The sequence below is a fragment of the Copidosoma floridanum genome, unplaced genomic scaffold (genome assembly GCF_036245765.1).
Source record: "Copidosoma floridanum isolate Cflo_tuat_1 unplaced genomic scaffold, Cflo_Japanese_pri ptg000004l, whole genome shotgun sequence".
Lineage (NCBI taxonomy): Eukaryota > Metazoa > Arthropoda > Insecta > Hymenoptera > Encyrtidae > Copidosoma > Copidosoma floridanum.
Genome location: NW_028321881.1, coordinates 41669013 through 41696953, shown reverse-complemented (window position 1 = coordinate 41696953; position 27941 = coordinate 41669013). Strand labels below are relative to the sequence as shown.

The 27941-nt window shown below is 36.0% G+C and overlaps 1 protein-coding gene across 1 annotated transcript; it reads left to right on the top strand.

The window, feature by feature from the left end:
- Positions 1–124: 124 nt before the first annotated feature.
- LOC106644971 (uncharacterized) lies at positions 125–27770 on the top strand. The gene is made up of 15 exons (XM_089597298.1): positions 125–279; positions 8324–8678; positions 9498–9606; positions 10278–10302; positions 10386–10551; positions 12241–12596; positions 15251–15304; positions 16148–16520; positions 20467–20701; positions 22378–22757; positions 22933–23064; positions 24521–24625; positions 25974–26157; positions 26209–26438; positions 27219–27770. Exons 1-15 carry the CDS (start codon positions 125–127, stop codon positions 27354–27356), a joined length of 2997 nt encoding a protein of 998 aa, XP_089453424.1. The 3' UTR covers positions 27357–27770.
- Positions 27771–27941: the final 171 nt, after the last annotated feature.

The following is a 27941-nucleotide window of genomic DNA, read 5'->3' as shown; positions in this document are numbered from 1 at the left end:
GCACATTGGGGCACAATTTATGCTTTCGCGGGCTGATATTACGGTTGTAGCGAGTGACCAAAGTATCAAAAATATTCAGTCTATCGTATCGAGACCACGCCCGTTGATCGCGTACCCCGCGGAGATGCCAAATAGTGCAACATTTTCGATTCCAAATCCGGAGCCGATCAGATGTATGAACGTATTATTTGGAAATTTAGAAACCACCGCCATGTCATGCTGTGGGCTGATATATACTGCTACGAGCCAGTGGAACAACGGAATCGAGCACGTGCGTAAGTACGTATTAACTGCGGTTACAGGCATGGAATATATTTGCTGTCAACCATTGAAACGCATAGCTGTATCGATGGAACTTTTCGATATAAGTTACAAGACGATAATTATAGTGCCATCACAAAACATCCCCAATAGTAGCGCATAAAGTATATCAAACACCTTGGATGAAAAGTTGCAAAAAAACTGTAAAAACGTTGAAAATGTCCGCTATGATTTTTGTTGCTCATGTAAATTACTTTCAGACTCTTCATATTCATTTACGTGTAGCGGGTGTCTTACTCTAGTTATACCGTCAAGATGTTATCCTTGTAGTGGGATACTAAGCTGGTATACTGTAGTCATGGTATTCAATCTTGAAAGATTGGTTGTCACGTGACTGTGGACTTTTTATTCGTTAGGGTGAGATTAGTTCGGACAGGTCACGTAATCAATTTGATTTTAAAACAAAATTGAAATTTGAGTTGTATACACGTTACGATATGTCCTTCTCAAACATTGTGACCCAATGTTGGTCAAACTGACAAAGTAAGTCCTCAAAAGTGGATACACGCACAATGAGTAACCTAACGTCATGGCATTGAAATAAGACTGACGAAACAACACCTTCCGATTCGCATGAGATCTGTAAATCATAAGGTTAAAACACCTTGTCGTGGCTGACATGCAGGAAGAATGACACAAATGGCACCCATACCAAATGGTATCAGCCCACAAGCTTCTCTCCAATGCCATTTAATAAACGCCCTCAGAAAAAAAACCAACGCCACGTGCGATATTCTCCCAAAGCTTGTACGCGCCCACGCAAAACTTTTCTCCTGGGTAGCGAAAAAAAAATGGTACAGGCATCCATAATTCAATGCCGATACACAGCAATTACCGATTCAGCTTACGTAAAGCTCGCGAAGCCTTGTAACGGTCGTACTTGTCGTAACGGGTTGGTATACACGGTGGAAACACTACACGTTTTCGCACTTGCGTGAGCGGAATATCAAAAAAGCCGGACGCCGGAGGAACAACGGGCACTTTGACCGTATAAACCAGACTCTCGAGCGATGAAACGAAAGTCCAGGAAAATAAATCAACTTTTCGGACGTAACTCATCTCTGCCGAGGGAAAGTCTAGCATCAATCATCTGTCGACGCACAATGCGTTCGTACGCTTATTTTCCAGAAAATCTCTTCTTGAGACGGACGTATACGATGTACACTCGATCTCCTAGTTACAATGCTTGGACGGACGATTCGACGGAGTTCCGAATTGCAATTAAGTCGATGTGTACGTGTATGAATATATCTTCCTACGATTGTTATGTGAATATATGTTTTGCTTGCCTTTCAGTGCCCGACGCGGAAAAGCGTGGTGAATGTAAGATACAGAGTTTTGCAACCAATTCTTTTGAAAGTTAAATATAAGACTCGGTCGGTTTGTATGTTTATTGTCACATTCATCAAACTAATAAGCGGAAAACGCGTTTCCTGAACAAACACCTCGTAAATCATCCACGACAAATAGCATGTGGGGGCAGAAAACTGCTATTTGGAAATAAATCTTGTTATTATCGTTATTTTATTGCTTGGAGTTTTATTTGCAATAATAGATCGAATTGGCATTGATGACGATGATGACCATCTTCAAATTAACATTGAAAATCTGTGTGTATGTCTACGTTTGTGTATCGACGAAATGATAGATGAGTACAATCGTAGTTATAATAAAATCAAGTGTTGATGAATGACTGATGGTTTTAAAACTCTAAAGAAACGTTTTGAAAAATTTACGCCCTTGTACTAGCAAAGGGGTTCGTATGACAAAGTTTCGATGAGAATCAATTTATGAAGTGATTTCGAAAATTGTCGACACTTTCAGAGGATTTAGGAAACTTTAGAAGACTTTGGGAGGCTACAGTTTTTCAAAACGAATTGTAATGACTTAACGATTCTTTTGAAGTTTTTCAAAGTCATTAATAGTCTCCTTAAAAAGTTTTAGGTTTATTGAATGATTTTAAAATCGTTTATTTACTGTCTTCAGGAACATGTACTGGGCAGGATCTCAGTACGTAAATTTTATTGCATTATACACATTTTACCAAAAGTAAGCACAATAGAGAAGAGACTCATCGATGAAAAGAAAACCTTAGTCAAAGTACTGCCTTGAGGGTATAATTTTATCTAATGAAAAAGCATCCCCAGTACTGGTAAAAGCAGGCAAATTTGATCTTTATGAAACTTTTACAGACTTGGAATACACCTGCTTAAGGGTATTCAGTACATCATCAAAATTTAATAAATTTTTGAATTATTAAAACTTTGTAGACACTTTTACACAAAATAATTAAAATAATAAGCAAAACTATTGTACTTGGAAAGATAAATTAGGCCAAAGTTTATCAAAATTATCCAGCGTCATTCTAGATCCTTTCGGTGTCAGTTTTTTTTAGAATCATATTGCGCAACCTACTTACAATTTTTTGAAACAATTTTTTTGTACAAAATTACATGAAAGTGGTTTTTAGTCTGAAAAAAAATATTTTCATTTTCTTTGGCACATTTAAAACAAAAAACCAATGAGAATGTATACACCTAAGCCCCTCAGTTTTCGATTAAAAAAATTCCCAAAGATTTGAAAAATGCGTTTTTTCCAATTTTCGGAGCCTTGACAAAATATGAAAATAAAACAATTTCACACCACATCGATATTGACTATCAACCTTCTTGAGCGTTTCAGTGCACGCGCCCGTTTTACGGAATACCTATGCGCTTCAGCTTGTCTTAAACACATATTCAGGTATACGTACGCTCACGATGAAACGCTTAAAATGTTAACTGCAAAAAAAAATGTTGCCACTTAATTTATCGAAATTTTCTTTTTTTGAGATTGTAGAAGAAAGTTTATAGTTAATATTGACATGGTGTGCGGACTAAGATTGTTTTATTTTTATGCTTTGCCAATGCTCTGAAAACATAGGAAAAAACACATTTTTCAGAATTGCCCGTTTTTATACGTTCGCGTTAAGTGATCTGTACAATTAATTATGAATGATCATTTATTCCGGTAAGATAGTGGATAAGGCACGGAACCCATTGCATCTATAAAGAGATTTCAAAGAAACTGTAATCCACAAAAACTGAAAAATGGATCCGAGAAAATGCAATTTCACTGTTATTCCGTACAGAGTCGAAAAACCCGGCTCGTGAAAGAATTCCAGTCGTACATCTGTGCACGTATACGAGTCCGAATAAATAATCGATCCAAAGGGTACACAACGTAACGGTATCTAGCTGACTCACGCCGCACCGTAGATCTTATAGAGGCCACGAACGAAGAGAAGGAAATAAAAAAAAATAAAATAAAACGAGTGTGCTACAGATACTGTACATTATACAGAGGCGAGCTACGACCTTGCCCAGATATATACCTCTGAGCCTTGAGGTGCACTGCACGTATATATGTTGTACGTACCTACGCGTGGACGAGGATACTCACTACCTACCGATCTTTTTTCTTCTTTCGACGTCAATCTCGTTTCGATGCTTACGGCTGAAAATTGCATCGGTAGGGCATTGTGTACCACGACTGTAAATTGGTGTGTATTATACTGGGGGTAGATTTTTGTGAGAGAGTGGTTTTCCTCGAGGGCTTTGAGGAGGCGATCGTGGACAGAACTCTGGAGGGGTGTGGTTTTTTTGAGCCGCGAAAACGGGATGTTTCTCTCGAGGAAAATTAAGACGTATACCATAGGGGCTAACAAGGAGCAGGACAATTTGGGTCCTCCATTTTTAACGTTTTCACACACGAGCCTTCATTTGAATTCAATGGACTCTCCTGGTGGGATTAAATTTTTTTTTTCTCGTATGCTCAATATGGCTTATCTCGTGCAAGAGTAAAATCACTCTGGAGAAGAGTATGAGTAATAATTGACCCCTACGACGCAGATCTTCATGAAGCTTCAAGGATTCGCTTCGGATGAAAAAATGAAAATAAGCATGGTTTTTTTATTTTATTTTTGATCAGCGAGCTAAGATATCAAAGGTGATTTTTTTTTTTTTCTGTTGAAGCTTACATCAGAAGTAAAAATAATAAATTTGTGAGCTTGTTGGATTAAACATACTGTTTTATAAGTTTAAAACATAGCTAGGTATAAAAATGATGCAAAGGTTAATTATATAACTATTACTTGTTACACTACACAAATTCTCATCATTTGAGTAAATTTTTTTTTTTTCGATATTTTTCTTCAATCGATTTAAAACAGATATTTATGTAAACTCTATTTTTCGTATTTGAAAATATAAGTCCTGATGTAGCACAAATCCTAGAAAGTCAAGTAATTTACCTAAAAATTGTTCCAAAGTTTTTAATAATTTTAAAAATATTTTAAAAAGTCACGAAAACAATTCTGTCTCATAACAGCCTCTTGTTACGTTTTATAACACATTGAAAAAAATGGTTTTTACTTTTATCTAATGAATAATTTTTATTTTTAAAAACGTCACTAACAACGACTATCTTTTAGTTGTTGATTTTATCGTGCAAGCAAAAACAAGTTTGTAAAAATAAGTGCATAAAACATCCTAATGAGCCTTTAACTGTCTCATTGTAATATCAAAACTATTTAATTAATCAAGTAAACGAAGCTCAAGGATGCAGCCAATATCTAAATAGTTTTTAACTAACTTATCGAAAATTCAGTCATGTGTAAATCATCACATGCAAGCACGAACAAATACTTTTTTTTAAACTTTGAATTTGGATCTGTTCCACTATAAATAAACTCAATTTCTAATAGTTTATCAAAAAAATCTCATTTCTAGCAGTAACAAAATATATAAACCGAAAAAGCTAAACAGTGAGTTTAACGACACAGGTCATCTTTCATGTCTAAACTTACAAAGAGTCATACACAGTCGGCACTCCTTTTATTATAGCTCATCAAAATTCCTTGACGCGTCGCCTCGCAACACACTCAAGTATAACTCGGAAGAGACAAGAATGTAAATTGAAAAATGTTTCAGGAAAAGGATGACGAAAAAAAAAGCCTTTGTGTTCCGGAAGCTTGTAACGAGAAAATCATAACTCAAAAAACGGCGACGCGGGAAAAGTGCATTGCGCCATCGTATACCCTGTGCAGCAAACACACCTCGAACGCGCACACTTACTTGGCATTTCGCTGTACATATGTATAGTGGATCGTCTTCTCTCGACTCTTTCTCAACTCCCTTTAAAAAGACAAAGACAAAACAAGTGCATCGGCCGTGTATGTAAGTCTGCGCTGTAGCACAGCCCACAAACCTCAGGGAGAATAGAAGATGGGATCCACGAGATCGTATGGCGCGCGAGGGAGGCAGGACCATTCAGTTATTTCATAACTGCGACGCGCTGGGAGAGAGCAACGCGCTTCTCTAGTATACACATATGAGGAATCTAGTGAAAATAAGATATAGAAAGAAATTACTTGGACATGTTTGGGGGAGTAGGGTTGTAACATTGAAGTGCAGCTTCAGGAAAGTAAAAAATTTGCGGCATGCCAAGAGTTGATGTTTTTAATATTTTAAGTTATTGAATGTTACAGTACATCTCGAACGAGGTTTTGTTTTTTATTTTAAACTTTAAGACATATGTTATTTTTTGTATTTTTGGTCCAAAATAAAAACTAAGAAATATCTCAATTTCTATGAACTTTATATATCTATGTTAGAAATAATGCAAAAAACTCAACATCTAAGAAAAGTTTTTAATTTAAAAACTTTTCTTCATATCGTAAGTTCAAATCCAGTTATTTAATTTTGAAAATCATTAGACTATTGCTTTTAATCTTATTTTGGTTTCGCAAAGGAAGTTTCGTTTCTCCGTCAATTGATTATTGGGTAATTACAAAAAAAAAAAAAAAGAAAAAAAAACATTTTTTAATATTAAATATTTAGGAATTTTCTTTCAAGTGATTATAAATCCTCTTAACGTTATTCTTAAATCCTAATCACGAAATAATTTTTAGTTACCTGCATTGACTGTGAAACAAGTTACTTAAAAAAATTGGAATTGCATTAAAATCAACAGAATAAGACAACCATTAAAGAAGTTTTCTTACAAATTAATGTGATACTTGAACACTAAGTATTAGTGTTAAAAAAAAACTATTTTATTTTAAAAGCAAAAAATGGAAAAGTGTCAAAATTTGTCAAAAACTAAAGTATTTGTTTCTTTCTACTGAGTTTTAATTCCATCCAAAGCTTTCAATAGACTCAAAAATAAGTAGTGAGCCATACATATTTTCAACCGTACGAGCACAAATTTTTTCACGCCCATGAAGATACATATAAAATAAACATTTCAGTCTCCTATTTGTGACATGGATACATAAATAAAAAGCTGCTTTTTTTTCTCACTGTTAAAAAAACTTTGTATCTATAGATTTTTCGTGGAATCGCTCCTATTATCTCTTCAGAGCATCATGTGCACTTGCGGCTCTGTAAAACGAGACTCTTTCTCTTTTCCTTTTGCGGGTGTCCCATAACCACAACTACGACTAACCGTTAACGCGCAGATTTTTTCAATGGCTCCGTCCCACCTGCTTTGCCATTAAGATTTAAACTTTTTTTTCTTCAACATTCCAAGTAATTTTCTTCTCAAGTCTTTTTCGGGGGAGATCGATGAAAGGCAAAATCAGTCGGTGAATCGAAAGTTGACTGAGTCGTAAAGGGAGCGGATGTCGACTGGATGCTCGAGTGACGTTATTACTTTATAGACAGCAGTTGGAAAAACGCGGACTAGAAAGTAGCACTTGATTGATTCTGAGTTTTTTTTTTCTCTCTCGCGTTAACAGACAACAAAAGGATGAATCGTCATTTGGAATCGTACGAACACGATCACGTGCAACGTTGGGTAAAAATCTGACGCCTTTGTGATCCAAAAAAGTAATGCACTGTACAAAATAAGGCAGGTCTCGGGTGATTTTTAAAGTCAGCACGGGTGGTGCTACCTTTCAGTGGACGATTCCGAGAAGGATAAGCAAAACGGATATCAGGACTTTCGCTCGACTTTCTTGGTAACGATAATACCAACAATCGAAACTTGAAACTGCGTGTAAAACTAAGTATGCAATTTTGGTATTACACTCCACAAGTATTCGCAGCTTGGCTTGAAACGTTTCTTTCCCTATTTCTTAATACGCATACATTTTTGACGAAACATATTTTGAAGGGGATTTGGGAGAAATAAGCAAAAGCAGAGAACACAATACTATTAAGTTTTTTTTTGCTTCTTCAGATTCTATATATATATATATCTTGCATGAATTGTTAAAAGTATTCATTAGGGCCATTTTTCAAAAAATTGTGCATGTAAGAAATCATTTAGTTAACACAGGTTTTTATGAGAAACGGGCATACATTCAATTTCTTTCATACGCAACCAAATAATGTAGAGACTCGTTTCAAATAAATTTTTTATTGTTCTTCACGTATTAGAGATAAGTATGGCATATTAAAAATTATAGCTTATAGATCATTCTCGACAGTAATTTTAATGTCTATATTTAAACTTTAATCATTTTCTACTCCTTTGTTATTAAAGAATAGTGGCAACAGTATACGTCGACGTTGTCAGTGCTCACATACAAAAAATACCACAAAATAAATACATTGCACGTATTTATTGTTTCGTATATAATTAAGTTGATTGGAATAAGATTCAACAGCAATTCTATGCAATGATTTAGTTAATAGAGAAATTTTATGCAAGTCTTTTTCCTAGTTTTGTAAGTTGGCACCTCCCATTGACTCGTATGCTACACTTAGGATTAGGACTCTCTCTTACCTCTCTCCCCCCGGAGAGACACTCTCCATCAACCTCCTTCATACACATACATACAAGCAAAAGAAAAATAAATTATTCAATTATTAAGAATATTCATACGTACAAAGAAAAAACATGCGTTTGCCACTCCTACACGTTTTTTTCTTGCAAAAAATTTACAAAACCCAACAAATCAGCGATCCAGTACGAGAAAAAAAAAAAACAAAAAAAAACGTTATTTTCTTGATTGCAGGGCTAACGGTTCGTCGAACGGTTGCACGCCGAGTCCAACGACGTCCGTGGTAGCTTCTCCCCCGGGAATGGCCAACGGCAACGGCAGCATGACCAGCAGCAGCAGCAGCAACAGCAGCGCCAGCAGCAGCACCACCACAACGACAGGCGGAGGCGTTGGGGTTGGCAGCAATGGAGGCGGTGGTGGTGGGGGTGGGGCTCGAATGGCCGTGATCGGCGTGACTCGGAACGTTAAGCTGAGGCGCAGGGGCGCCTCGGGCTTTGGTTTCTCGCTCAGGGGTGGCCGAGAGTATGCGGCTGGGTTTTACGTGAGCGACGTCGTGCCCGGCGGCGAGGCCCACCGCAATGGGCTCAGGGTGAGTTTTTGTGTCTCAAGCTGTAGTGTGAGTGAGCTTAGAGGGAGGGGGGGCATTTTTCTTCTCTTTTCACGCGGATGTGGGTCTTTGAGAGAAAGATGGGAAGGGGGAGGGATTGATGAAGGAGAAAAGAAGAAGAGGGAAAAAAAGGGGGTAAAAGGTAAGAAGCTTTTGTGTGGTGGGTGTACGGGGATTGAAGTAGGTTGGAAAGGGCGCTTTCAAGGAGATAAGGGGTTGGAAAGAGGGTATAATATATTTTTTTTTTTCGTCTAAAGACGCTTTAAAAGTCAAGGGTGTATGTACTGCGGTATAAGCTCTTCATTTTCATGCTTTTTATAAGTCGACGGTGATTGTGCTTCATTTTTTTTTCTATTTGGTACCAGAAGGCGTTACGAAGAAGTAAATCTGAACGTCCTCAAAATGCAGAGTTGAATCTTACTGGGTATCATAACGATGTTTTTAATCGATACTTACGTATAAAAACAGTCAACAATAAAAGTTTTTTTAAGTACTATTTATGATTCACTGGGGTTTCATCTACAATAATTGAGAAAATCTTAACATTTTGCCCTGCATTTTCTTGCTACAAGTAAAACTATAATTTTTGTAATACTTATTTATCCAGCATTGTTCCATAAAATTCAATTAGTTTCTACTTTTGCTTGATTGGTGTCATTTAAATTAAAGAAAAGTATAAGTATAAATAAGTCATAAAATGTTTTTTTTTTTAATTGTAAAAACTTGTAATTCAGCGACTCGAGGTAATAAAATTTAAGCTACAGACAAGTAAATTTTTTTTCAACTTTATTTTTTGCTTAGGTTGGTGACCAAATACTTCGCGTGAACGGATACCCCGTCGAAGATGCCGTTCACCAAGAAGTGGCGCTTCTCGCGAAAAACCAGCAAGTGCTCGTTCTCAAAATCAGAAGTAAGAGTTTAACTAACGACTAATTAATTACCCCATACAAATTTTAAAGTTTTCCAGAACGTTGATGGTGCCATATTTCGATGCTTATACACAATGCAATTCATTTTGTACACTATTTTAAAAACAGTTTTTTCTATTATCATTTCAAGCTCACATTAATCTCTATTTGACATAAAATCCACACACATTTTTGTATACCATGTGCGACTATTTACATTTATTTACCACATTACGTACCCTTTACCATTGTTTTCAGTAATTTTCAATTAAACTATGTAAACAATTTTTTTGACCCAATTTCTATAAGCAATAGTTTATTATTCGTTTTTGTCATAATTACAACAAAGAGTCTGCTCTACATTATTTTTAATGAGGTGGTGCACGCTTTTGACAATTGTTAATTCATTAATCAATTAAAGTCTGAAAGCGTTTAAATAAAAAAAATTTTTAAAATGAGTAAAATACATTTCAAATGTACAAAAATTTACAAACTGAATGTAAAACACTCCCACTAAAAATTTACAAAAGTATGACAATATAAGCACTGCGAAATTTCTGCAAAATTTTCGTAGAACAAAACGTTCTAAAATTTTTCAAACATTTTTAAAAACTTCAAAATTTGTACGGATACGTAAAGTAACAAAAAATCTAACGAAAGTTTCTTATTCTAGGCGTCGGCATGATACCAGTCAAAGAGTAAGTTTAAAACGTGAAAACCTTTTTTTGTTTTTTTTTTTCGTCAATAATCTAAAGAAATTGTCTTTTTTATTTTTACACAGTAATCCAAATGACCCTGTCACGTGGCACATGGTACAGCAACAACAGCAGCAGCTGCAGTTTGGCGATGCCGTGAGCAATGAGATCCGGATCCGAGTACTCGTTGGCGAAAAGGGCCGGCTTGGATGTGGCGTCTGCAGAGGCCTCGTGCCTGGCCTCACAGTCCAGGTTACTTTACATTTTTGTTAAATGCATTCCGTTATCATCAGGTCTAACAATTAAGGATTAATTAGTCTGAAGCAAAACATTTCAGCGGATAATTACGTCAAAAATTTACTAATGAAAGTAACTGCTTCAATATAAATTGATGGTATTTCCTTCGTTTAGTAGACGTAGTTAAATTTATTCCATTATTAGCAGTTTTCAGTTTTAAATTATCAGTGATAGTTAAATACAACAGTTGATTTTTTACTAATATGCATTTTGTCGTTGACGCGGAAATCTTTCTCAAGTAGATTATTTTATGTATCACAAACTATTTGTTCAAACTTGATTGGTGACAAGAATAGAGATAAATCAAATTATTAAAATGTACAATCAGTGTCATTAACAACTAGAGAACTATAAGCTAGCTTTGCTCGCTTTGATTATCAAAATTTCGAAATTAATATAAGTACACGAAAAAAGAAATTCTCAAATCCCTAATGCTTGAAAATAATTTCTTACTCATTATTTGTTAACGTTAAACTTTCACGGTATTCATCATTTAAATGGAATATTGTGCGAAGCTAACGCGAATCATTTTCGAATCACGCGGGTCACGTAACGCAATCCAACCATAAATAAACTCTCGACCAATCACAGAACGAATAAATCAATGACAATCAAAATTCATATGTGGGACAGCAAAGTCTACTTAATCCACTCTTTTAAAATTCAATCTATTTTAACGTTAAAAAATGTTGGACAGACGTTATTTTTTAGTAGCCTGCAAACACTTATAAAATTTTGAAATAGCCCTTGAAAGACATGCACTTCTGAAATCGTATTGTATTTATTTCATCTTCAATTTACATTAATTTAATCGGTATGAATAAGAAATGTTCTTTTATTCCCTGTCTGTCCATTGTGAAAACTTAATTCTAAAATAAGAACGTGTAAGCTCGTATTCGAGTCTTCAGAAAGAAGTGAAGAGAGAGCTGCTCCTGCTTGACAACATAGTCACTTTGTTAATTTGCCTGATTACCATGTGATTTGCTACATAAAACAATTGCCGCTATAGCCTCCTGTCCGCAAGAGAGCCATTACCCCCCTTGCCCCGGTGCTCCTTTTATTTTAAAACTTAATGCGGCCCCGGACATTCCAAACGAAATTCGTGCACGTGGCTTTTCGAAATGTTATATTAACATTTGCGAGCATGATTTATACAAACAATCGATAACACATAGTATTGCAAAATCGAGCTACTCTCTCTTTCTCTCTCATTCTTACGTTCTTTACAAAGATCTTGTAATGGATTTTCCAACTACTTGTAGATAAGCCAATCATTTTTTTTAGCGGGAATTTTAATCTTGGATAACAACGGAATACAAGTGCAACAAACAATTTTTATCTAATTTTTATTACTAAAACTTAAAAATTGTGGTTGCAATGTAAAATTTGATGAATACTGCATTTTTTTCTGTTTAAATTAGAGTAACAAAAACAAAGTGAGGAATAAACGATGGAAATTCATACCAGAGAGTGTCAATGGTTGATTTTCTTACCGATTTATTCGCGTTATACCATTTAAGATATAAATCAGCGAGCAAAAACCAAGTCAATAGAAAAAAAATGTACTTTTTGTTTATGAAAAAAAAAAAAAGGTAAATAAATGTACGAATGAAATAAAATACTGAATTCCTAATGGTCCATTAGGGCACTAGAGAGGGTGGACCAGCGCGAGCGGCGGGACTCAAGACTGGTGACATAATAATCTGGTGCAACGGCGTAAGTCTGACCGACTTGCCGTTCGAGCGCGCGATCGAGACGATGCGCAACGCGGCAGTGTTGGATCTCGTGGTGAATCGGCCCATAGTCAACCACGTGTACGATTGTCCGGAATCGTTGTGGATCCAGCGCGGCTCCAGCGGATACGACTCCGAGTCGTCGGGCCTCGTCGGGCCGAGTCCACCGCCTGCGCATGTGCAACACCAGCACCCAGCCTCGCCGCAGCATCACAGGTCGTCATCCGATCCGAGATATGGACAGTTGCCGTGTAATCGAAACGGGCGGTGAGTTTTTTCGATTTTTGAAGTGCAACTTCAGTTTTTTGGTCAACGTGAGGTCCACCGAATCTTTGCTGCTGCGTATCTTTTGGATTTTGTCTACATTTGAATCATAAAGCCATTTTGTTTTAAGATCTGCAATAACTAGGTCAAGAGATTCAATTTCATGAAATAGTTTGGAGTCCCCTTTCTAAAGTCAGATAAAATTCAACAAAACTATTTACAAATAAAAAATTTATAAATTTAAATTCATGAAGTAGTGACGAAAATTTCATGAAATCTCACGAAATAAACATTTAAAACCCGATTTCTAAAAATAAATTGTAAGCTTTGATTTTAAATGCTTTGGCAAGCATAGTAGACTACGATGAAACAAGTGGGGACTTGTACGCTTTTAAGAGTTTATTATGTGATTTTTGTTTGTTTTTTTGTTTTTTAAACTTTATTAAAAAGCATACTTAAAACTTGAATAAATTTATTCAATCTTTCATTTATAAATGATCATTTTACAAAAAAGTATGTAAGTTGATTTAAACATTTAATACAATCCTTTTTCACCAAAGACATCGTGATCATAACTTTTTTCCTGTTTCTGCATATTTTATCAAAACTCCAAAAAAATGGGAGATTTAACAACTTTCATTGAATGCTTTCATTAAAAACTAACTATTTTTGGTAATTTATCCATACATAAAATAATATACATTGGAAACATTGAAATACAGCTTTAACAGACGAACGTAAAAAATTAATCAACAGGTCAGTTTTATCGTTGATCTTTAAATCCTTTTTATCACCTAACAATAAAAAAAAAGAAAAAAAAAATAGAACCAAGCAGAAACATCTCTTATAAACACTAAATTCCAGAAGCCACGTAAACAAGATCCACACGCCAGAACCTTCCTAGAGCGTCGTTTCAGTAACATAATAACCATAGTTCCGTGCAACGAGCGTGAAAAAATCTAAAACGAAGCACATCCACGCGAGAGCCAGGCACGCGCGTACCTTGACACCGAAAAGCGTGCCAGAGTCTCATTTTCGCGAGATTAGCTGGCGAACGAATGGGCCGAAAAGCTGAACGACTTTACGCTGCGGCACGTTTCTCGCAAAATCGGCTTGCATGTGCTCCTTGGAAAAATTAACTCTCGGAATACAAACACGTACACCTGCGGGTAATCTTTCTCTGCACCAGCGAGAAACCAGAAACGAAAGTAAAAGCCGTAGAGCTTTGGTGTGGAAAAAAAAAAAAAACAATACATTATTCCGATGGAAAGCAAAAAAAACGAGCCATACGTCGTGCGAATGTAGAGCCATATTGGCATTGCCGATTATTTGTATTTTGCGCGGGGACAAAAAAATGGGAGCCAATCGCTCGTTGGCTCTTGCTATCCGAGCAGTGAAAGTAACAGCGCGAAATTATAAGCGAATAAGAGGAGGATTCCTTTCTCATAGTGCACCCATGTGCACGAGCGGGTGACGTATAGTGCAGCAAAAAACGAAAGCCTAACTAAAAGTCGGTGTTTCGAATGATGTCGTCAACTGCACGGAGAACAGTTCTACAGAAATTTTTACCGTAACAGTGCGGTAAAGATGACACGCCACACTGATACTAGATTCTCACTGTTACTCTTTCTTTATCGCTCGGAGTAATTTTTACTGTAATTTCACTGCAAAAATTACTACATTTTCTCTATTTTCTTTCCTTGTCTTGTTAGTATGTTTGGCTTGTGGCGGCTTGTGGTACTTATAATTTTACTACGTTATGCTACGATACAGGTATTCATTTTTTTGAGTACTTCATTTTGGTACTTTTTTTAATACTGTATTACAGTGATAATGGAACATGTGGAGCAAAAAATTCCACAGAGAGGCTGCTATGTATGTGTGGTTAGAAACTGTGCTGCAATTTTATAATACGTTCCTAATTTAACAGGAAAATAAATTTTTTGGGTGAAATTCAAATATATATACATATACAACTTATATTTTCCAAATTATTTAGCAATTAGAGACACATTTAGGAAATTTAAGCACTGGTATGATTGAAGTAGTTAATATTATCGTAATTAAAAAAATTCAAGATCAAATTAATTCTGAAAAATCCTATAAACTGACAAATTTTTGTAATAGACTGTAGTTAATCCAAAAATTAGCAAGAGAATGGACAGTCAAATTCAGTACTAAGTAACGCATCTACTGGTTAATAAGTCATTCCATTTTTGTTTCTAATTTAAAAAGCGTCTCCTCTTCGCTTAGCGCCTGATGGGAAAATTAGAAAGCACCTGCGCTCCCCGCATTTGATTCTCATGAGGTGCGGCTTACGTAAACTTCCACGCGTACCCAGACCCGAGGAATGGCTCTTTTGAAGAGAGAGAGAGAAAAAGTTCAATTTGTTTTCGCGGTTTTCATTGCACCTCCTCGGGTTACCTAAGTACCATAATATACCCCCCCTCTCACTCACTGGTGCGCATTGTTGCGTCGGAGAGATTCACTTTCGCGTCAATCAAATATTTTTTACTTCGAATGAAAATTCATTGCGGATGTTTAATGGCGCTTTCCAAGGTGGGAGATAAATGACGAAACGCAGCAGCGCAGTGTGAGAGGGAAATTTATTTGAAAGAAAGAAAAAAATAAAAAATTGTTTTTCCTTGTCGTTTCAGAAACTGCTGTCCACCAAATGGCTCGGGTCAATCGGATTGGGGCCACATGGAACAGGTTCGTCTAGTCCTATTGTGCGATTCATTGTTACACTTTTATGGGTCTATTAAACCGCAGTTATTTTCGCACACGACATGTATATACTTGCAGCGTAACACGAGGCGCAAAAGTGCGTGTAATAAATTTACGTAAGTCGAGAGATTGCATCTGTGCGCGGCTGAACAACGCGCCTCGTTTGCAATGCAAAGCGATCGTAATTGTTACGGGAGTTGTGAAAATTAATTTTTGTTTCACGTGCACAATGGACGGATACGATGAATCGGGGCGAACGTCGATACAAAAAGTTTCCGGCTCCCTCATAACTGAGTTAAATAAAGTCATATGCAATGTACATGGAAATTGTTCTTTTTTGCCGAGTATTCTCTATTAATGTCTATGTTGCATATGTAATTCTGCATTTCCTACATTTATTTGCACACATAGCTTTCCAAAACTTTTGATGGAATAAAATTAACGACTTGGTATACTTATTATGACAGAAAAATCGATAACCACAAAGCAAAGATATAAAGTTTTGATCCTTGACTACACAGTCGAAAACAAATCTTATTCCTAAGTATTACAGATAATTTATTTAAAATATGCAATAGAGACGATAAATAAGACAATATCTTATTGGTAATTTATTGCATTTGCACCGACTTAACGAAGGGTGACAAATTAATAAAGTTTGAAATACCACTTTTGTAAATTATGGGAGTCTGGTGTTGTACAATCTTCTTCACAATGACATTGATCACTTTTTAAGTCATCGTAAAAAACTTACCTATTTTACAAAAATACCTGTATGTTGACAAACAAAGCCCTAAAATAAAATTTAAAAAAAATGTACCATCTACATCTCAGGAATGGACGCGAAAGCCAAATAACACGACGGTTATCCGCATAAGCCAAAACCACGGCACGTCCAACAACCCGTACGCATCCCAGCAGCATCAACAGTACCCGACCTACCACACGCACATCCGTCGCGGCAGCGCGCCGAGGTTGCTGCCGTCGATGATGCGTTCGGGCGTGAATGGCGCCATGTACGACGACAACAACGACGTGGACGAGGAGCCGCTCTACGACCCAGTGGCGCCCAAGGACTTTGAGTCCCACGACTTTGACGCCAATCCCAGGGACGAGCTCGACCGGAGGGCTGAGTACAGGCGCGAGCATGGGATTCGCGAGCAGTCGTACGAGCAGGCCATCGACGACGTGTTCAACAAGGTATGGGAAAAGTAATTTTATGGGCTTTTTTAAGGAGAAGCGAAAGATTAATATTTTACCTTATTTACATAATCTGTGTTTGACTCTTTAATCGTGTCCCTACATTACTCATTTTTTTTTCGAATTTTTAACATACTGTCTTGGTCTTTCAATCACGAGTGTGTATGTATCTCTCAGGTTTGTCAGGTTTGCACTCCTCATTTTTCAATCTTTTAGTGGCCTTTCTCAAGTTCTCTATGTTTTTGTATACCTTCTGTATCTAAGGATCTCCTTTTGATCAAGTATTTACTAATCCATCTTCGCGTCTTTTAATCTTCGTTTTAGCCTCTATTAGCCCTTCTCGCTTGCCTTAACACCTTATTTAAAAGGCTTGTACCTGTCATTTTATTCGTGTCCAGATTATCTTTGTCTGTTAAGTATTTACCATTACCATGGTATATTCATTTGTGGTATGTCCACCTCATTGGTCTTTATTTCAGTGATCGTCGCTTTGCTCACAGGTCTTTAGGTCTGCGGGTTTGCCTGTTTGTCGTTGTATCTAAATCAATAATTTATTAGAACATTATTAGTGATTTTGAATAGTCCCACCACTTCTTAATATCTTTTTATTTCTCTTTACTCGTTTCATTACCTGTTTTTACCTTTACATCTTTGTAATCGTATATTTATTTTCGTGTCTCTTTACTTTTGTATTTACACAAGTAACTGGTTACGCCTTCGTATGTTCACTTGTTTTTCTCTGTCTCCACCATGATTTAATTGTCTCATACTGTGCCTGTATGTGAATTCTGCACTTTTGTTTGTTATTAACGGCCCCGCGCTGAAAAGTACCGTGCATTCCTCATGTCATAAAATAAACATTGGCTCTAAAGGGCCGTTGATTTACAGTTTCACCCGTTTAATCTAAGAAAAGGGCTAGTTTTTAAAGTTGTAGCTCAATTTTAACTTCATACCTCAGTGTGATCTTCTCTGGTCTGTTATTATAGCACCGCTCTGATCAGAAAAAAACTACAACGTTTGAAGCTTTGGAGCTAGTTGTAGAGATCTTTCCCAACGTCTTCTGGTATAACGTCGAAGACGTTGGTGTCTAAAGCACCTTTTTTGCCGACTCAGTTGTTTTGCGTAATCGAAGATGGGGAGATGGGTTCGTAATGCTTACCTGTTGGAGACTGTCCCGTTGGCTCAAATTTATTTTTCCTTCATAGCTGTTAGGTTTGCCCAGCGTAGGCCTTCGAGAGGATCGGTGATTCCTGGTTGAATGCTTAGAGCCGAGAGGGTACTATAGAGTCAGGGTTTCCAGCCTTACGACAAACAACTCCGCTCGTTACGTCTGCCAGTGAATGACTGACTTGGATTAATAGTCGCCGGCTTTATATAGTCTTTGATTCGACGAATCGCTTCCGGAATTGGTATAAAAAATGTATATGCTGGCAAGGTAGTGTAAACTTAGGTGGTCCTGAAAAGAACCGATGAGATTGATGGTTAATTAGGGGACGTAAATACTTTATAATGGCCCTCAAAAGGGCCAGTGGTGAAATTTCCAGCTATTCCTTACGAATACCGTACTGTAGGGATGGACCCACTGACCAAAGAATATCTCGTCTTCGGGTCATTCTCCGGATAACCAACCGCTCATCGTTAGTCGAGAAAAGGGTCTGGAGAATACCTTTACAGTGGGTTTGCTGTCGGGACAACCACTAAGAAGGAGGCCCTTGTGGCTGCCCGTGATTTTCAAAGCTATCTTCCCTGGCTTGCATTTATAGTGAACAATTTTCTGACGGCAGCAGGCGGGATGGTTGAACGGCATCAAAACTCTGAAGTGATGGAGCAGGTTGTGCTCTGTCTGGACACATCTCCTGATATTTTGCCGGAGATATAATCGTTTAAAACATTTTTTTATTGGTGACACTCGTCAATCCTGATGGTTCAAGGTGGAATTAGACGTAGGTAGCTTGCCCATTGGAAAAGAATGTCGTCGGTAGCCGGGATACCCAGCTGTACGACTAACAACTTTTTTCATAATGTACTGCTGGTGAACGACTGTAGAAGTAAACGAGACCCTTGGGCCTATTATAACCACACTTATTTAATTACTTATTCTACTGCAGATTGTTTCGATTTTACTTCGACGCTATCTAGTGAATCCTATTGAACTAACGTGAAAAGCTGGCGTATTTTTGCAAAACTTTGAGCTTATTTATTGCTATTGTTATTAACTGTTCTAAAACAAAAACTACACTAAAACCATCTAGGAAGTATCAATAATCAGTATGAAAAATTTTAGCCAGATCAGTTGAGTAGTTTTCGCAGTTTGCGATTACAACGGTTTCAGCGACTTTGCTGTATTTATTAGTAAGATTAGGTTGTGTATTTTTTATCTATTCACTTAGGTCTTAAAAGGCTATTGTAAGAATGTAGGAGTACCATTTTCGAATAGTGATATTGAAAACATGATTTCTTGTACCAGATTGTCAGTTAAAGAAAGCCTTTTTTTCTCAGGTTTTAAAGACAATACATTAATTCTTCAAAAATCGTGGTCTACAGAATAAAATAGAAAGTTGTATTTTATAACCTATGTAACGTTTTCGATAATATTTTCAATTTATACAAATTTTTCTAAGCGACTCAAGATTTTTAAGTTTTTAGATCAATCCTCAAGCAAAATAATGATTTCAATTTCCAAATGAGTGAGTCTTTTTCTTGATTGTAATGATCAAGAAAATAATAAAATTTAGTGTCTTGGATCCATAAAGAGGAACTACTTTTGAGTTTTTTGTTATTGAAAAAAAAAAATCTTGCAACAATGGATAATAGTGTTTTATCAAAAGTCAAACGTAGCAAACTTCTAATGCTCTCTTAGTTATGTTTTATTTTAATTTATAATTACCAAACGATGATCAGGAAATCCAGTATAAATTATTCAAAATTCTAAAATATTTTACGCAGAGTAAATAATGTTTTATCAACTATTGATTAAAAAGTGAGATGCTGAACAAAGCTGTTTATGGATGAAGTATTTTAAAATAAATATTTACCAAAAATATAAAATTCAAAGCATGAATTTATAAGATTTTACTAGTTATGGTTGATTTGAGAAATTTTGTATTGACGAATTAATTTAGTTTGAATTTGAAACACAATCAATTTTTAATAATCAAACGAGACTATTATTGACTATCCTGAAATGCTTAAATAGTGCATAATCCGAAAAAATGTATATACAAAAAAAATTGACTTATGAATATCCTATCAACATCTTTAAATTTAATTAGAAAATCTTTGAAAATGAATCCTGATGATATTGTCATGTAGTTTTGTCACAAGGTTTTCAAAAATTGCAAAAAATTCTGAAACATTGAACATGAAAGAATAATTGGATTATGAATATAGATAACAGGATACCAGTATTAGCTAAATTTTCAAGTAAGTTCAAAAATTTTGAACGAAAAAAGATACTGTATATAACTTGCACTGTCCTCATAAAAAAGTTTAATAAACTGTTAATACAATTGTGAATGGATCTATTGACAGGGTCAATTAATGAAATTGATGAGAACAGCTGCAATGAAATTTTTCTTTTGAATTGCCACCTCTTAAACGCTTAAATTTTATGAGCTCTTTGACAAAGCCACGCTTTCTATGGTAACTTATGTAATTAGCGCACGTTTTAATCAGGTTAAGACAATCACGTGCGCATAACAAGGACTCATTTTCACACGATATTTAACTACCAGGAAGTTATAGTATATCTTAGAGGATTTGCGATGGCATTATCATTACTTAAGCTTACAAATTAGACATAAGCTTTCTGAGCGTTTACTTAGTTTTCTTTAAAAATTTAGTTTTCAATTTATCGATATTGACAACATCCAGAAATTTCATCAACTATACCTTCAGAATGTGGTCTAAAAAAAAGTTAATAATACAAAATCCCGCAAATTTGTAGGAAAACAACCAGACAGAGCAGAACAACGTCGTCAGCAGTAACAACAGTAGCAGCGTAGTCTTGGGCGGTGGTCCAGTTTCACAGCAAACGCTTGGCCGACAAAAGCAACGACAGCAGCAACAACAGCAACAACAGCAGACGGGGGACAAAGACAGGAAGACCGTGACGACTGTCGAGGTTCATCAACCATGTCCACCGGCACCACCGCCGCCTCTGCCTTACAAGTGGCCAGCAGGTAATTTCCTTGATTTTTGATAACGAGATCAGGATCATTTACTTTTTTTAAGAAATAAAAATATGGAAATTCTCCGGAGAAATAGGCCGTTAGGCAGTTTAAAATTCTTTGTTTTGATGTACATGTATTTTTAAAATGATACCATTACTTTATTCTTTTTTTTTTGTCTTCCTTGAAGAACTGATATACTTTCAAATGCCAACTAGAAAAAGTTCTTTAAATGTGTAATTTTTTTTTTGTAAATTATGCCGAGACCTTTGAGCACTTTTCCCACGTAAAATTTAATGGGCGCATTAGTAGCCCGTTCGAGCGACTGCCGTACCGGATCTAATGAGGCTCTAGGTAGACAATTAGGATATGCTTTAAATTATATAATTGTGTAGTGTAAAAAAATTGTTAGGCTTGTTATTGAATAATCTAAGGATATCGCTTTAAAAAACTTTGTCACCTCGAATTTTTTTTTTTTTTTTAATAAACAAGTGAATTGATCAAAATAATAAAAACAAACGAAAAGTCTGTTTACCTGAAAATGATAATCATAATGCATCGATTTTAAATAAAAAACGTCTGAAGTAGTTGACATTGAAATATTGGTATCAAACCTCAACAGGTATTAAGTTTTTACGTATGCTATAATTTACTTGAGAACCACTAAATAAACTATACACAGTAATTTCATAGGTTGCTAGCGTTTTGCTTGCTTAGGGTTAGCCAGCCTTATCAGGAAAAAAAAAATTCAAACACAAAATACATGTTAAGCAAGTACTTGTAATCCTGTTAAACAGTTACAAAAAAATGACATAAATTTTTAAAATTATTCAATGAAAATAATTTTTCACAAAGTTAAAAAATATTGAAGTTACTCAATAGAGCGTTTTAATGGTTACAGCTTATGACGTATCTTCCCTTTAAGTGGGAAAATTTGGGAGGGATTACTTATCTCTCCATCTGATTACTTCCACAGTCTACAGTCTTACAAATTTTTTATCTAAAATTATTTACAACAGTTTAAAAAACTTTTTCCTAGTGGCGGACTTATAAATTGACACCAGTTTACAATAGTTTTATGTCATTTATGTTTTTAAATTTCTATTCGAGAAAATATAGATATGTTGACAAAAAGTCGAGACCACTTAAAAGATCAAGATAACCTATGCGGGACCAAGACAGGACTAAGACAAGACTTTAAATTCCATTTTTTCAAGACTAAAACGAAATTTTTTTAAATATCGTATTGTTTTGTCTTGTGGTAGCCATTATCCTTACGCATTAATTTGTATATTGAAGATTTGTCAATTTGGTGTTACCATTATTTGACGACAACATATGAGATGGATGATTTAACTTTGTTGATAGTAGTTGAATTATTGATAAATACGTAAAATAATGTATTATTCAATTGAGTGCATCACTGAAAACTCATTCCATAACACCATATAGTCCTTCACTTAAAATGTCATTTAGATTTCAGCATCAATTAAGCCCACTGTTCAGAAAGTAATCTGCAAATCGTTGCGTACTGAATCCAGAAGTGAATTTAAGTTACAAAAAGCAGCAAAAGTTTTTTACGTTATTAAAATTGTATGTACTGTTATGATAACGTATAAATCCTAGTACCAAATAACATCAACAACGATCAATCTTCACACTAGCCAAAAAATAATGCAAACCCACAGAGACAAAGCCGATGAACGCGATGGGCCTCCAGATGGGCAGCACAATGTCGATGGGTAGCACCGGTTCAACGGAGACCGAGTCGAGCCTTGAATCGTCCTGCGGTGGTAAGGACACGGCCTCAACATCGTCATCTCTCTCGACGTCATCCTGCGAGCAGCAGCCAATGGCCGCGACAAGCTTCGCCTCATCGATCGCAGCAGCTGCTGCTTGTGGAGCTTCCGGCAAGCCAGCGGTCGTTCAGCTGGAACCGGTGCGCATACAAGCCGGCCGGCCTGCCGGTGCTGCTACCCAGACTACCGTCAAAGGACCACCACCTCCACCTTCCACCATCGATCTTGGTACTGCCATCACGCAGGAGCTACAGAGGCGAGCTAAGCAGGTTGGTAGATATATAATGTTTGATTTAGGGGTAATGATCGTTACGTTTGGTAATGACCTTTCCACAATGACATCTACGAATTTGACCAAGCAAGATCAACGGAGTGTCCAAAAATTTCATTGACAAGTCCATACTGGGGGTGATAACTCTTCCCTTTTTTGTTTTTCTACTTTAGAGGAGCATAAGTAATGGAGCCAACCAAGACTCGGCCACAGAAAAATCGGCTCAGAACGGACAGCTGGAATCGCGAAAGCCGCAGAATCCTGAGGCCCTGCGAGCGCAGGAGCAAAAAGTCACCCACGACAAGGTAGGTGAAAGTGATGTATTTTGTTTCAATCGTTGATAAGTGCGAAATCGTAGAAGTAGTCGCTATTGGATCCTAAAGTTACCAAAGTATCAATCACGCGTCATTTCACAAGATATACAAAAAGACCCGTGCCTGCTAGGTAAAGTTGCTTATTCATAAAACGATCCATATTAATGGAACATGGAAGTTAACGCATTTATAAAAATAATTAGTCCCTAAGAAATAATTTTAGTCGGATATTGTATTTACAAGTATGACTTACTGAAAGAAACCAAATTACGCATGAAAAACAATTTTGAAGAATGATTCCAAAAATATGAACAAGGTCAAAAATGTCTTATCCATAAAAATTTCTATAGTATAATTTTGAATATTATAAGGAACAAATAAAGGTACAACTGACTAACGTCAAGTATGATGTTATTTAAATCAAGTAATACAAGGAGCTTTGAATTATTTCACTAAATTTATGGGCTTACTGTGTAAGCTTAGAGTTAAAAAAATTAAATAAAAAAGCATAAGCAAAATTTTAGTAATAATAGAATCATTTCCAATATACATATTCCTCTGAATCTCATGAACGAATAGCTCAGGAGATGAATGCATTTCTTACCTCAATTCGAATAAAACTTTAACGGGGAAACAAATTCGGAACAACTTGTGTTGCAAAAAAAAATCTTAATCCTGTGTTCGTTATTCTTCCCTCGAACCTCATAGAATTCCGATTTCGTTGTTTCTGCACACTCGCCTAGACAAATATATAAATAACAGCTACGGTGTTGAGTTGGGTCTTTTGAATATCATCGCTTCCGCCTTACGCTATTATGTTATCTGTTGGCTGCACCAGAGAAAGAAGGGAGAAAAGAGATGGGTAAACACAACGTCCTTTCTCCCCCTCCTCTTCTATTGAAAAGTGCCATAATCGTTCGAACCGTAGCTATACCCATATTATACCCGAGCACCCAGCCTTTACTGCTTTAAATAAAGAGGGCAAGAGTATTGTAATCCTTTAGTGCTTCCAATATGGTATAAGAACATAAATACTCTCTGCAAACATATTCCTATAATCACGGAACAGATGAATCTCACTTCTTTGTATACGTTTTTTGGTCCCTTTCTTTCTCTTCCAATGTGTTCACTAGCCATATACTTCTCGCCCTTCCTTTCTCCTCCTCCACGAGCGTATCTTTAAAATTCAAGATCCTTTCATACACATCCGTGTGTACAATGTATTCGTAATACACCCACACACCTATCTTCCCATGCAGTCTCTTAGCAAGTCGATGACGCAATTCCAGCATCTGCTATTGTACGTATGCACTTGTGTGCGAATTGGTTTAACCATAGCATAAGGTGGTGCATTACCAGTGAGAGAAATGATAACTATTTAGGTCTTTGGCGTAATGATGTGTCCTCTTTTCAATGCTGTTGTTCTTACAAACAATTGCTGTTTCAGCTGATGGAAGAGTTCAAGCGTGCCCATCAGAGGATGTTCAGTAATGCCCAGCAGCGCAATCAGGCGACTGACCAACAACAGCAGCAACAACTGAACGGCGAACAGGTGAGATGTTTGGATGGGTTTGTGAGCGATAGAAACACTCTTGGCCTCGCTTTGCTGTAGAGAAAAATGTTAGCTTCTATCAAAATTTATTCATGAATATTTTGGGGGTGAATAATAATAAATCAATTCATCAAAAAGAAGATTATCTTATTTTGTCTCACTACGCATCGATTTTTTGTTCAAGAACATTTAATAGTGCACTTGGCTGACACTATGTTCATCCCGAATCCTGTTTTGGAATACGGCCTTACAAATACTTATACTATTTCTAAATTTAATGGAACAGATATAATGTTCGGTTAAAAAAAGTCAATGGGTGCCATTTAGTTTTACAAAAAAAGTAATAAGAACGTTAAAAATATCAAAGGGACGTATTAAAGTTAAATGTAAGAAACAAGTCATCACTCTAGATTAAGTCTAATAAATTTTCTTACAAATCTGCATCAATTTAGTTCGTATTCTCATATTCTTACTTTATTTTTTCTTCAACGCTTTTTTGTCAATCATTAAAACTTATATGATTTATCGTAACCGCTTTCAGAATAAGAACGTCTTTTCTGTGCTTACAACAAAAGTAGAAGTTTACGTTCTAACCAAAGTATTTTTCCTACAACAACAATAATACAACTAAAAATACTATATTTTTGTCATTAAGAAATTCTCTACGAGAGAATTTCTTACTACTACACTTCATACTACACTTTATGGCTATATCATAACTAAAACGTTAGTTAGTTTTGACAATTACAATAGGATTCTTAACATGATGTTTTATGGATACACATTCCTTCAAAACAACTACTTTGTTTTTTCTTCCCCCATAAATCTGATCAACTAACATTACTAGTCTTATCTCGGCATGCATGGACGTATTAAACTGTTTAATCTATAAGACTATACATTTCTTGATGAAGTTGAGTTTTCCTGAGCAACTGATATACAATATATATTATACAATATTCAGCTGCATGCAGTCTTACGAGGTTCCATTCTTCTAATTCTAAAAGTCTGAAATCATAAGTTTTAGTATACAACCACAACAAAAAAATCACTGTCGAATTCCACGCACGATACAAATGTAAAACCCATGGTCATAATACCAAGAAATCATTTGAATAATTTTCACTGAGTAGCTGTTACATATATTCTTCCACAGATATCTTTCTCCTTTATTTTTTCTCAATTATTCATTGTAATTCCACTTTTCCAACTTATATTGTATCATCAACTTTTCAAATTGAAAAATTCTTCTCTTGCACCACTCCAACAATTTTTCTTTTTGTACGTATAGAGTCAACTAGAATCTCTTTAAACTTTAAATAAAAATTACTTTTGTCACGTATTTCAGAATGAGGAAAAGTGCAAAAATACCACAACGCAAAGCACGCTGCTGGCAGGTAAAAAGCTTGCAACTGCAAAAAAAACTAATGGTGACGAGGCTGTAGAGATGCAGAGCATCGAGTCTTTCAAATTAAAGGACTCTGCTACCGCACACGTGCCAAAACCCCCGCCCACATACTTTTCGTCCACTAGTACAGACAACAACAAAATGGCCACCACCCCTGAATCACAAAATGGTGCAGTACCTTCGAAGCCGTTACCAAGTACCTCTGTCGGTAAGGCAGTGAGCAAGGTTGCCATTAGAATTGGCACTTACGAAGCTGATTCCAGCAAACAACCCTCGAAACTGGGCTTTTTGAATCAGCAGCGTAACGGCAGCAAGTCTAAAGTCGAGCCACCCGTCGCGTCGCGTCTACAAAACGAGCTTGTAGCAACGCTACAAAGATCAAACTTACGAAAAAAAATTAGCGGGGTGAGTTTTTTTTAAGTTGCTGGACACGCGCTAAATCCATTAAAATAGATGAGTCTGTTTTTTTATCAAATGTAGTCATTGGCCTTGCGTTAATACGCTTTTCATACAATTAATTTTAAAAAAAAATCTTGCCAAGCAAAAAGTTGCCTTTTTAAAAAAGGCGTCACTTTCTAGGTGTGATTTAGATCAGTATTGAAAAAGATTAATCACTAGAAGCGATTATTTTTGTGTGTACGTATCACGACAAACCAATCAAATTAAATGATTACACGTACGAGCCAATGCAGTGCTTTTAAAAGATTTCTAAATATAAAACATTATTTTGTTGACTAACTAAAATATTATTAATAAAGGATTTAGTGTGGTGGACGAATGCATGTTTTAGCTTTTTTTTTATTATTTTTGCTTTATCTAAATACTATTTTTTTTCTTACTCTTCACTTTTTTTTTAGTTACTAATAACAGGATTTGTAAGAAAATAGTATTACCTTTTTAGAAATACTATATTATTAGAGCAACAGCATCAAAGATATGTAAGATGTATTATTTTAAATAAAACATACGACCATATACAATTAAAACCCATAAAAAAAAAATATATGACCCTATTATGAAATTTATTGTATGACTGACCAAGAAAGTAGTATCTTCCAACCCCTTGATTACAAAAATTAAGTAGTTTAAACAGTGATAATTCAGTGTACAGCTTTGCACTTACAAAATACCCTAAATATTTCATTTGTGTATAAGATATTTGACGTATGTCTGCTCTGTTCAAAGGATAACGAAATTACACCACTCGAAGAAGCCGAAACGACGTCAATTCAAGAGAACGACATAGCCAGCGTCGACAAACTGGCGACCGTGCTCAGCAACAAAGTCACGATTCGCGTGAATCCCGAGACGAGCAGTCGATGAAGCGCCGATTTTTCGCCTAAAATGATCACGGAAGACGAATGATTGGGAAAAACGAAACCTTCAGTATTTTTTTCTTTTTCGATTTTGCCTAGTACACTTTCATGTATAAAAACAAATATACGCAGCGCGTCGTAGCGTTCAAACATCGTTTTCACATGGCACATGAGAGAGATAACGAACGGACAAATATAGAATGAGCTTTAAGTACACTATACACACGTGAGCGCGTAAAAAAATGTTTCGTGTACTACTTCATGTGCTACAACTTTGCGTTTTCATCTCATTTCATCTCACGTTATTCAACAATTACATTCGCCAAACGCGTCCAGAATTGACCAGAACAATAAAAAAAAATACTTGAATGAATTTACCAATCATTTGACAATCATTTCAACCAAGGAGAAAAGGCTCAATTTTTACGAAAGTGCCTCGGCGTTTGCATACATGACATACAATTTCACGTCGAATCGTTGAATCATCTATATCGATCATGTGCTCATGCATTTTTGTGTACATGCACAATGAAAAAAAAAAAAAAAAAAAAAATTAATGAATCAAAATGAAAGAAACACGCATGTGGTAGTA